Below are 11,765 nucleotides of genomic sequence, written 5' to 3'. Positions count from 1 at the left end.
GTTCAGGGATGAATTTGGTTTTAAATTAAGGTGTCAAAAAAAAAAAAAAAATGCACAAGAAAATATTCTTTTTTTTTTTTTTTTTTAATGTTGTGAAAGCAGAAGTAGGCCTAAACTTGACTTTTATGCACATCATCTTTCAGTGTCATTTTCCTGATCCTATAATAATAATAATGATAATAACTTTATTTATTTCTATAGCACCTTTTTAAAAACACAGGTTTACAAAGTGCTTTGACAAACAGCAAAAAATAAGAACAAACTAAACCAAACACAGAAGAACATAACAAAATACTAAAAAATAATTAAATACAATTCAACAGAAAATAACCCATATTGCACGATACCCAACAGACATATATAACCTCGACCATCACAAGAACCATTATAAGAACCCAGGAAACACAAGAACTCAACCCTATGTGTTAATCTTTAACTAGCACATCTTTTATATCTGACTGTTGATGTTTTATAAATTATATGGCTACCTGTTGCAGATAATCCATAATTTCTTTTGGTTTTTTTTTTTGTATTTACTTGTTCTATGTAAAGCACTCTGCAAACTTCATTCATATAATGTACTGTACAAAAGGTTTTTATTATATTGGTATTATTGGTATTCTTATAATTAAGTATAATTATTTGGAAGTGGAATAGCTTAGGTTTTGAGATGTACTTGGTTGTAAACTGAGATGTCAAAAAAAATGCACAAGTCATGTCAAATCAAGTAAAAGAACACGTTCTTCTTTTATTTTCAATGTTGTGAAAGTAGAAGTAGGCCTACCGGTACTGATTGAAATTGTTTACTAAACTTGACTTTTATGCAAATTATCTTTCCCGATCCTACATTAAACTTTAACTAGCACGTCTTTTATATCTGACTGATGATGTGATATAAATTATATGGCTACCTGTCACAGATAATCCATCATTTCTTGTGTTTTTCTTGTATTTACTTGTTCTATGAAAAGTACTCTGCAAACTTCATTTATATAATGTACTGTACAAAAAGTTTTTATTATGATTATTATTGGTATTATTTTAAAGGTGCACTGTGGATTTTTGGTAGAGAAATGTGAATGTTGTAGAAGTGTACAGATTCTGTGGTATATGTTCATAACTCTGTACACAAACTGTCCTCAGAGGAACATTTGGTCCCTGTAACACTGTTTGAAGATAAAATGCTACCTGAGAAGTTATGGTGGTGGGTCCGCAACAGTGAAACTGTAACTCTCCTGGTAGCTTTTTAGTGCCAAACATCCAGGGACCCATTTTTTCCTTTAGATAAAATGGGTGTATTTTGTTCAGAAAATATAGCAGAGAATTGTTCTTCTCCAACTTTCAAATTTCACTACAAAATCTACATAGTGCACCTTTAAGTATATTTAGAAGTGGAATAGCTTAGGTTTAGAGATGTACTCACAAATAAAGCAAAACGTGGCCCTAACTTCTCTCAGCTGTTTCTGTGCAAAGCCAACTGAGCCCAATCTTATACTTTGGACTGTAAAAATTAAAATCTTATAACTTCAAATTTACTTTAAAAAAAATACTGAAATGAATGAACGCTAACTTTGCACCGATGTGGAAAACAGTCAGAAGGAGCTCTGATTATATTACTCGATTGTCAGCAGTGTTGGCTGGTTACAATGAGTGCTTTTTACCCTTAAGTGAATTAAAGCATGCAGGGAGAAGCGAGAACAGATTTTCGACCTATAATGTGTAGATTCAAAAATACATAGGCCTACTCTAGGCCTATGTATTGTATTGTATGTAAACTCTACCTAAAGAAGTATTTGCACTTTATGCCCAGTCCCACCTCTTGTTATGATGTTTTCTTAATTGAATCAGAATCAGCTTTTTTGCTTGCACACACGAGGAATTTAACTTCGGTGACCTGTCTGTGTCACCTTTGATTGGCTGGTTACTCCAGATGTGCATGCGCGTTTGGTGGTGTTTCAGTTTCAAGAGTTCCTCAATGTTAAATTGTTGCTTTAAAAGATGGCTAATACCTACATGATAGATTTTGACTTTTTGCAAGTCTGTGTGTCTTTATTACAATGTATACATGCATGTGTATGTTGAAAAAGTGTGTTTATGATAGCCACTATAAGTCAGCTACAATCTCGCCTTGTTTAGAAGCCTTTTGTCCCCTTCTTTGTTTTTTATCTTTTTATTTCTAGATTGTGATTTGTGTGTAATGGTATTATTTCATGTTGCAAACCAGCTTGCCTAAAGTTTCTCAACATATCAAGTATTTGGAATACAATTCGATATGTGTTTCCCATACAAGCCCTGAAACAAGCTCTTTCTAAAGTCTGAATACAGTGTAAGAGACTCAATTCAAAATCCAAAATCCAAAATCCAAAATCCAAAGTCCAAGTTATTAGACCTCAGTACTCGAGTAGGCATCTTTTCAAAGAAACCGAAATATTGCCGTAATTTCTCTTTCATCAAAAGATCAGCAAAGCTTATAGAACGATTTATGATATGTGGAAATCCAAATAAATCAGTCACATAATAAATCAAATAACTCGCATACAAACTCACATTTTATTGGTCATCGAGTCTGTGAGCAGAGATGTGAAATGACCATGAAATTCGTAAAGAGATGGTCAGAGAAATGATAAGCAGTTTTTTCTCCATGACCACTTCACAGCGTGTGTGCTTCATCTCCTACTGTTCACTGTTTTTCACATCTATGTGTCTTTTCAATATTTGTTGGCTGTTGTCATTCATTCCTATTGCATGATGAGAAAATCCATGGGGCGTTTCATTGGCAGAGTCACCTCCAGTTCCTCCCTCTCACTGAAGAACTGAGCCTTACCCCCGGGGCTGTGAGTGGGATGTGGGAGATGAAGACCCAGTTTACTGAAAAGAGGAGAGAGGAAAAGTTAAATAGATAGCAAAAGAGAGAGAGAGTGTATATAAGAGAGGATGTTTGGAGTAGTGTGAAACAGATATCAAAGGCGAGATTATGATGTGAACCCTCTGATTAATAGAACATATCTGGAACGGGAGCTTTTGGTCTGAACCACTGATGTCTCATTTTTGAGGGGATACAAATATCAAAGAGAAGATTTTCAAAGCATCCCTTACTATTTCGGCGTCCGCAGATCAAGGAATTTTTCTTTTACATCCAGGACGACATCAGTTGCTTTAGTCTCTGGGAGTTTTATTTTCACCTACGCATGGGGGGAAAAACAGAAGCAATTCTTAATATTATACAATGAGAACATTTAATCTTCCCCTTTATCCACGAGGAAAAATGTTTTACTTGTGTTGTATCGTTCAAGTTCAGCACATTTCTCACTATTGCATATGTTCACCCCTTATTAGTTCTAGTGGAGGTTCAAAGATGTTAGAAAACTAATCAGGCCTGTAAAGGTAAAGATATTTCTTACCTGGCCTGACATACTGTATGCAGAAAAAAATCAAGGTTTGTAATGTCATTCAAAAGTGATTTTCTGGGGCACTGGTGGCGCAGTGGTTAGGGCGCGTGCCCCATGTATAGAAGCTGTAGTCTTCCAAGCGGGCGGCGAAAGGTTTGAATCTGACCTGTGGCTCCTTTCCTACATGTCGTTCCCCACTCCTCTCTCCTCCATTTCTGACTCTATCCACTATCCTATCTCTCAAATAAAGGCACAAAAAAAGCCCAAAAATAAATCTTAAAACAAAAAAAAAAGTGATTTTCTAAACATGTGCATTTGACCGTCCTTGTCTCTATGCTGCTAAAATGTTGGAATTATGCACCTTATCAATTTTATATTGGCCAGCATTTTAAAAAGTGAATTGTCTTTTTTGTATCTAAAATGATCTAGTCCTTCATATGAATTCTTTGAAATCAGCCCACTCTTAGCAACGGCAGAATCGTGTTATTTAGCCAGATTCCGTTTCTCTCAGTGTATCTGATCCCATTCTGCAACATTAGAATTTTTTAAGATCGATAATGTAAGTGCTTTGGATCTAAATATAGTCAATGCTCTGCAGGATGAATTACCAGCATAGCTTCACAGCACATGGAGGATGGATCCTTTCCATTCAAGCCCAAGAACAGATCTTCTGTCCCCACACTCTGCTTGAGGATTACTTCATACCTGAACACAAAGGTGTTAAAACGTAATTCATTACATAAAACAAAAGTCATCCCCTGAGCATCAGAAGGGAACCAACAAGAAGAACGAAGCAGAGTGTCAGCTGAGGTCAATGAAGAGTGGAACATTTGGTGTCTAATTTTGATAAATACTTTTCAACAGGCATCTTGACCTGTACCTTTTACTCAGGTATAACCGTGGTAAAAACTTGTAAAAGACGTGGCTAGTAGGCATTTTTGTCAGGGAAATGTGGAGCAACGTTTCAGATTTGTTGTGAGTTATACCCTGACAAGGACACTTTTGATAGGACACCTGTAGAGTGACAGGAAACAGGGATGAGAGAGAGTGGGGGATGAATCAGGACCTGAACCTGCGACCAGAGCGACAGGGACTATAGCCCTGCGCACCTGCTCTACTGAATGAGCTAAACCAAGCACCCATGAATGTTTTTTTTTGACCTCAGGAAAAGATGCAATCTTGATGGAAAAAAATGGGTGAAAAAGTAAGGAAAGTAGCTGCACAGTGTGTTCCTGTCTTACTCAGGCTGTGGCCGTGGGTCAGAAAGATCATCGTACTGCGAGCCCTCAGCCACCTCCTCCGGACTCCAGATGTCTTTGCTGTCCTTCTTCATGTAGGCAGTTGACACTAAACAAAAATCAATAAACAAACACACACATTATAATGCGTCTTGCACTTTTGGACAGGCCACATGAGTTATTACAGTGACTTGGGGGGTTATGTGAATGTATAATGCATTACCTTCTTTATCTTTTTTGGGCAGGGGGCCAATATGTCCAGGACCAAGCCGTGCAGACGATGTCACATTCTGTTCAGATTAAGTGATGTTAACGTAATCCACAATATTGTTCAGTCTTTGATTCAAACAGACACTTATTGCACCCATTCATTCAGTCTGTTGTAAAAATACTGATGACCTGAAAAACAATAATAAAAAAAAGAGGCTACATATGCAGAAAAGATAGCCAATCTTTGTGCGTTTTTCTTAATATTGTTCTTGTATTAATTTGAGACTATGCTTTAATTATATCAACTATAAAATGTATACTAAAAGACAATCAACTCATAAGAAAAGTGAATGAGATTCAGTTCATAAAACTTACTTCACATTCTTCCTCCTCCTCCTGCTGAGTTGATAATAAGGCAGAAAGTGCCTGCAGGTGTTGAGCCGATGATACTCCAAGAGACTCCATTCAGAAAAAATATAAATGTATTAAATCTTAAATTAAATCTTCTCAAATCTCAGCAAAGCAAACAACTACAACAGCAAACAGATTTTAAAAAAAAATGAGGCACAAAATCTCCAGTAAAAGAAGCTAATGCTGGTTGAACGTAATGGCCTGTTGCAGCTGACGCTTTCCGTTGCCTTGGAGACGACCAGACAATCCGTCGGCCCTGGAAACCGATGACGTCACACAGAAAAGGAAACCCTCGAGAATAAATCAATGTGATGAATTAATAATGAAAATTAAAGGCTGAATACAAAAGTGTAGCGAAGAGAAACATTACCTGAAAAAATGAACACACAACAAATAATAAATACAATAAAATCTAACTTCCGGTTTTGGAGAAGTTTATTTAATGTTCAGGAATATCTGGACTAGACACTGATCAACACTCAATAAATATGGAAAAGCTATTTATTTTATGTAGAAGTAGGCTATATAAGCATTAGTTATTTATAAATTAAATATAGCCTATTATTAATAATAATATTAACAAATTACTTTAAAAAACACATATAGCCTATTAACACAACATGATTGTATGAATGTGTACCATCCGTTTGCTACAAACTGATTGAAGTGGAGCTGAGAGTAACTTATGGCGTTTTATAAAACTCTAATTATACAGTTTTATCCATTTCAAGGCATTATGTATTGTTTTTAAATGTATTTAATTAATAAAAAATAAAATAATTCGGCCTAATAGCCTATTTAGTCTGCAAAGAAACTGCCACATAAAGTCAGTAAACGCGAAAACATTTACCAAATGAGTAAATGAAAACTATAAAAGAGCACAACACTGAAAATATTTAAGTTTTTTTCACATAACTGCTTATAAATACCGTATAAGCCCTAACAATATTTTTTATATAATATATATAATATTCATGAATACTAGGCTGCTCAATTTGCAATCATAGTAATAAACATTTACGCGTAAAAAGTGTAATAACTTTATTCAATCTATCAAGTCAACCAACCGGCTGAATGAGTTTCGCTACGAGTAGTGTTCCTGTCCCTTCTCGGACACCGTAGTTCATGCATGGCTAGATGCGATCATGTTGAAGGTGACAGGTAGCACGATGCCGGGTGCTCAGAGTCTGCTGCCGGTCACTGTGTACGCTGCAGCCGGTGACGAGGAGAGCGGGACGACCACCCCGGTCCACCGGGACCAGCTGTCTTTATACACGGCTCCTGAGCCCAAGTCTCGGTATGTGGAGCCTGAAGCGGGTCAGCTGGAGGACACTGTCGCCACCCTCAGGAACTTTCTGGAGCCATACAAGGACTGGTGTCAGGGAACTTATGGCCAAATTAAACCCAAAGTTCAAAGTGTGGTCCGGTTTGGGAATGACACCTACAACTTCTTGAAGAACCCACCCCAGGACTTCTACCCCCGGGCGGGAGTCATAGCCTTCACCGGCGCCCTGGGGCTGTTTCTTGGCAGGAGCTCCAGGGTTAAGAGGCTTATTTACCCTGCGGGCCTGGTGACCGTCAGCACCTCCTTGTACTACCCGGAACAGGCTGTCGGGATCGCAAAGTCAACCGGAGACTCCGCGTACGAGCGCGCCGTGCAGACCTACGCTGCCGTGGAGAAGATGCTGAGGCCTGACAACAAACCGGACAAGGGGAAGGACCCAACTAAACCCTGAGGAGCCCCAAAATGTGACCCAGCGACAACACAGCAATAAGAAATCAGCAGCATTTCCTGATATTGTAGATTGACGTGTGCTACTTTAGGAGAGCAGTGATGTGTGCGACTTCCTCATGCCCACTTTTTGTTTTTTTGCACTATGCTTCACATGTTAACTCAGGCCGGGCATGGTCTGTCACATGGGGTTTGCAACTTGACTGAATGACTTCTGCCTTTGATCTGAATGTATATTTATGTAGAGAATTAATTAAAAAATAATACAGCTGTCTTACACAAAAATGAAAGAGACTTTTTTTTTCTCTCTAGGATAGATACATTTGATGGATTAAACTGCGACTGGACCGATGTCTAAAATAAGTAGAAAGATATCAACTATTTAGCGTCTGAACTTTGAGACCAACACCTCTTACATGTGTTTTCTTTTAGTCAAACAAAACAATACTTATGAAACTATTCTAAGTACCAAACAAGTGCACACACTGATTATGAACAGAGTTTTTTTGCAGCCTTATTATCAACAAATTCATCCTTGTTTATATTTAATCAAAACATTTTAGGCCTCCAGTGTAATTAGTTTAAATAAACATGCTCAGGAAATGAAGTAACATTCAATATCAAACCAACTTTCATTACTTGTGTGTGAATACGATATCGCCAAAGAAATCAGTGTCTGGAACTGTATGACTGTTTTACGTCTTTATTAGTCTCAGCCAAAAAAAAAGAAGAAAAAAAAAGTACACAAAATTAAATATGAATCACTTTATAGAAATCCCCTCAGAGCAGCACCAGCTTCTCATTTAGAGCAATTTGTGCTTGGGTGAGGTTAGACAGGTAAGTCACCATCAACAGATCCTGCAACAACAAAACAGAATTTACATGATTTCTCATACAATGTTATTCAAAAAGGCATAAAATGATGCTCCTTCAACAAGAGTTAAAGACAAAAAAGGTCGGGGAGCACTAGACTAAAGCGATAAAATGTACACTCAATGGATTGCTGTGTATGCTTGATGAGTACTTAGTAGAGAAGTATTGGACAAGTTGAGCCAGGAGAGCACTAAACATAGGAAGCAAAGCCTGATTAAATGCTTCCTGTAATGTGTGTGCCAAAGTGCTGAGAACAAGACGGAGCGCAGCGAGTAAATCAACAGTGGAAGACTGGAGGAGATGCACTAAAACAAACGAGGAAATACAACCCTCAGGAGTGACTGAAGTGTTTACATGAGACATTAACCTATTTTCAAGCTGATGAGATGCACTTACATTGATGTTGGAGTTGAGCATATTCTCAAAGTCCTCGGCTGAGATGGTGGGCACCTTGTTGACCAAGTCCATCAGGAAGCGGCCCACGCTGTTATCTGCTGCTACTTTACCGGCCTGAGAGACACAACAGAATTCATTTTAAAGCCATAATTAGTTTTGAGTTTAATTAATCTACAGATGATCTCTTGAGACACAACAGATTCATTTAAAGCAGAAACACAAGAAAGGCATTGTGTTATCATTCTGTACATATCAAAAGAATAGTCTGACACTCACCAGCACATCCTCAATATATGCAAGCACGGTGGTCAGCATGTCCTGTACTCTGGCTGCAGAGCACCCAACCTGGGATAGATCAGAGGTCAGCCCCTTGGTGCGATTCGGAGTGACTCGCGACCTCATTAGGAGATCCACTGTGAAAAGATAAAATAAGATAATCCTTTAGTTATCCCACAATGGGGAAATTTACAGTGTTACAGCAGCAAAGAGCAAAGACTGCAGACACAAAGTGAACACAGTACAATTTAAATTAAAAAAAGAAAAATTAAGAATGTACAAAAAAAATAGATTAAAAAAATAAAAAATAGATCAGCTATTGACAAAAGTGTAGTCCGAAAAAGATGCATGTTTAAGAGTACAGCACTAAAACCACGGGCTTAGTACTACAGGTACACAATTTAAATAATTTGATTAACTGGGAATATACACTATAGGCAGTTTTTATGTTGACAGTTGATATGCACACAAATAATTTGTCACTTTCATTTTGTTGTATTCTTACCTCCTATCCTCTCAGTGTCATAGTAGACATACTTGACAGTCAGCGGTGTGAACATCACACCAACTGTCTTTCCTGGCACGCCCATCTGTGCACTGTGGACGAGACGGAAAAAAACACACGTTTAAACACACACTTGGTTTGTGATTGGGATATAAACATAGCTTATGTGGCAGGAAGATCAGCCGACCTGACGTATGCTCGGATGTTCATCTTGCCGCTCTGCAGAGCTGTGTCCATGGTCAGGTGGATGGGGTTGGTGGCCTCACGGCTGTAGTACTCATGGATGAGCACCGAGTGCTCTGTGATGTCGAAGCCTGTGGCATACCTGTAACGACAGATATAAACGTTGTAAGAGAGAAATGATCCCGGCCTGATCCATGGAATCAAAATCTTATCAACTGACGCACCATCCTATGATGACCTCAGTGGGCGACACCCTCTTGTGGAGCTCGTACATGTTCTTAGCGAACTCCATGTCCACCGCAACCTGATGGCAAAGAGGGTAAAATCAACATATTTTTCACCTCTTACACCACTATTGTGGGAAAAGACCAGAGAGATTTATACAAGTATGTCCTGCATATATAAACATGCTACCCCATGACATTTTCAGATGCCTAACAACAAACTTAAGTGTGTCATTCCATTATTCACCATGCAGCTTATTAACTTATCATTTAGTATTTAGCCTACTTGCACATAGTTCTGTATATATATATTTATTTCTCGTTTACTGCACATAGTTCTGTTTACATCTGGTCACTACTGCACATAGTTCTGGTTACATCTGTTAGTCCGATCACTGTCCACTTATATCTACTCTTTTATATTTTGTATTTTTAAGTTAAGTTTAAGCTTTCAGTTGTATTTAAATTGACACTTTATATTTAGGTTACAATGTTTCGTTTACTTGCACTGTTGTTAATTTACTGCTCTGTGTGCCTTTGAATTGCCTCCCAGGTACAAATAAAGTTTTTTGAATTGAATTGAAATGTCATGTAGAGTTTTTGTATTATTACTAGTTAATAGGCGGACCCTTACTTGTTCTATCTATTTGTATTTTATTAGAACTCATATGCATGCTCTTCTTGCCTTTATATTCCTGCAACACTTGGATTCCCCCTCTGGGAATCAATACAAGGATGATCGTATCGTATGAGATGAGATTCAACTTTATTGTCATTACACATATACAAGTATAGAGTAACGAAATGAGGTTTGGCATCTCACCAGAAGTGCAAATAAGCAGAAAGTGCAAGAGTCTGTGCTATGTACAGTAATTACAAAATTTACAGATGTAGACTAAAAAAAGTGAATTATTAGGTATATCTGGATGGCTGGATTAATGGGATGCTATAAATATAAATAAATGCTATAAATATAGTATTGTTAGGATTATAATATACAGATTAAGGTGCAGTGAGCATGCTATACTGGTTTACAGATAATATAAAGAATATGGACATATTGTACAGGTCGATAACTTATAATAGGTGTACTGCATCAACATTTAAGATTTTAAGATCTACAAAGTTGATTTAGCCCTAGAATAAAATAGAATAGACGTTTATTGCCATTTGCACAGGTACAGGACGGTACAGGTACATCGGAATTATTATGCGTTTCTCCCCGAGTCAAACTCTACAAAACAAAGTTAAAATTATATATAAAATAGAATAACATTATAAGAAAAAAAGAGTAGAAAAGTACAAAAAAAAGTAAAAATAAACAAGTTGTAGTAACAGATAAGTGATTTAAAATAAACTGCACAGAAGTTATACTCTGTATTAAAGCAAAGATATAATACAAAAAAATAACAAAGGGGAACACTGTACAAAGAAATGAAAACATAAATAAGTTTTCTTATTGCACTTATTATCTCTTTTTGCACCTGAGGTTACTGCACACACATTTCTCACATGATACACCTGCACAGTTTGTTTTTAAGGTTAACACTGCACACTTGTATTGCACTGTGAGGTGGAACACTTTGGTGACATACCTCGTCTTCAGACTCATTGTGGGGGACAGAGAAGCAGTTGGTGACCTCGATGGAGTGCTTCTCAATAGTACCTGAGAGAGACAAAGTGTTGTTAGTGATGAGGTAATGCTGTGTGCTTAACCTCCCCTAGCATTGTTAGCTGCATAACAACACTGAAGAATAACATTACCAGCCTCATTACAACATTACATACTGTTACACCCGAGTCCATATGGTGCACAATAGTGTCTTTATAATGCTTAACGACTTGAGTTACAGTCAATATTTCTATACGACATGTTATCCAGCTGTTAAAAGTGATGTTGCTAACGTTAGCGAGCTAGTTAGCTTACCTTCACTTTACTGAAACTAGCAGCATGCGTTAGCTAGCATACAAGCTAACAAGCGCTAGCTACCCATCACATGTTGACACAGAGGGGATGAATAAACCCGACACATAAAAAACACATGTTGCTGTTTCCGCTTACCCAAAAGAGTCCCGATCACACGACTCGCTCCCTCATTTCTCCGCTCGTAAGAGTCGCAGATAGAAGAGAGAACGACGGGGTGAATTTTCACCACTGGCCCGTAAACCGACATCTTGGAAAAGGAGGACTGCTGCTGACCGGCGGCGGGGAACAAACATATATATACCGCCCCCTAGAGGCTGGAGGAGGAACTGCGTTTAATGATTATGACGCTAATTATAATAAGTCATTGATACAATTGGTGATACAATGCAGCGTGTGACTAT

General features: G+C 37.8%; 3 protein-coding genes across 3 annotated transcripts; 1 reads left to right on the top strand and 2 right to left on the bottom strand.

Moving 5' to 3' along the window:
* Positions 1-43: 43 nt before the first annotated feature.
* Positions 44-6,387, bottom strand: dnaaf6 (dynein axonemal assembly factor 6). The gene is made up of 6 exons (XM_020652025.3): positions 5,213-6,387; positions 4,851-4,917; positions 4,631-4,736; positions 3,998-4,094; positions 3,097-3,182; positions 44-2,868 (listed from the first exon to the last, which is right to left on the bottom strand). The coding sequence occupies exons 1-6, from the start codon at positions 5,300-5,302 to the stop codon at positions 2,739-2,741; spliced, it is 576 nt and encodes a 191-aa protein (XP_020507681.1). The 5' UTR covers positions 5,303-6,387; the 3' UTR covers positions 44-2,738.
* Positions 6,376-7,270, top strand: LOC109997508 (MICOS complex subunit MIC26-like). The gene has a single exon (XM_020652014.3). It carries the CDS (start codon positions 6,394-6,396, stop codon positions 6,982-6,984), a length of 591 nt encoding a protein of 196 aa, XP_020507670.2. The 5' UTR covers positions 6,376-6,393; the 3' UTR covers positions 6,985-7,270.
* Positions 7,271-7,667: 397 nt separating this feature from the next.
* eif3f (eukaryotic translation initiation factor 3, subunit F) lies at positions 7,668-11,655 on the bottom strand. Its single transcript, XM_020652013.3, has 8 exons — positions 11,500-11,655; positions 11,033-11,103; positions 9,438-9,517; positions 9,218-9,355; positions 9,031-9,122; positions 8,526-8,662; positions 8,250-8,363; positions 7,668-7,838 (listed from the first exon to the last, which is right to left on the bottom strand). The coding sequence occupies exons 1-8, from the start codon at positions 11,609-11,611 to the stop codon at positions 7,761-7,763; spliced, it is 822 nt and encodes a 273-aa protein (XP_020507669.1). The 5' UTR covers positions 11,612-11,655; the 3' UTR covers positions 7,668-7,760.
* Positions 11,656-11,765: the final 110 nt, after the last annotated feature.

The sequence above is a fragment of the Labrus bergylta genome, chromosome 4, assembly GCF_963930695.1.
Source record: "Labrus bergylta chromosome 4, fLabBer1.1, whole genome shotgun sequence".
In the NCBI taxonomy this organism is placed as follows: Eukaryota; Metazoa; Chordata; class Actinopteri; order Labriformes; family Labridae; genus Labrus; species Labrus bergylta.
The sequence above is the reverse complement of the archived record's forward strand: the minus strand, read 5'-3'. Positions and strand labels throughout refer to the sequence as shown.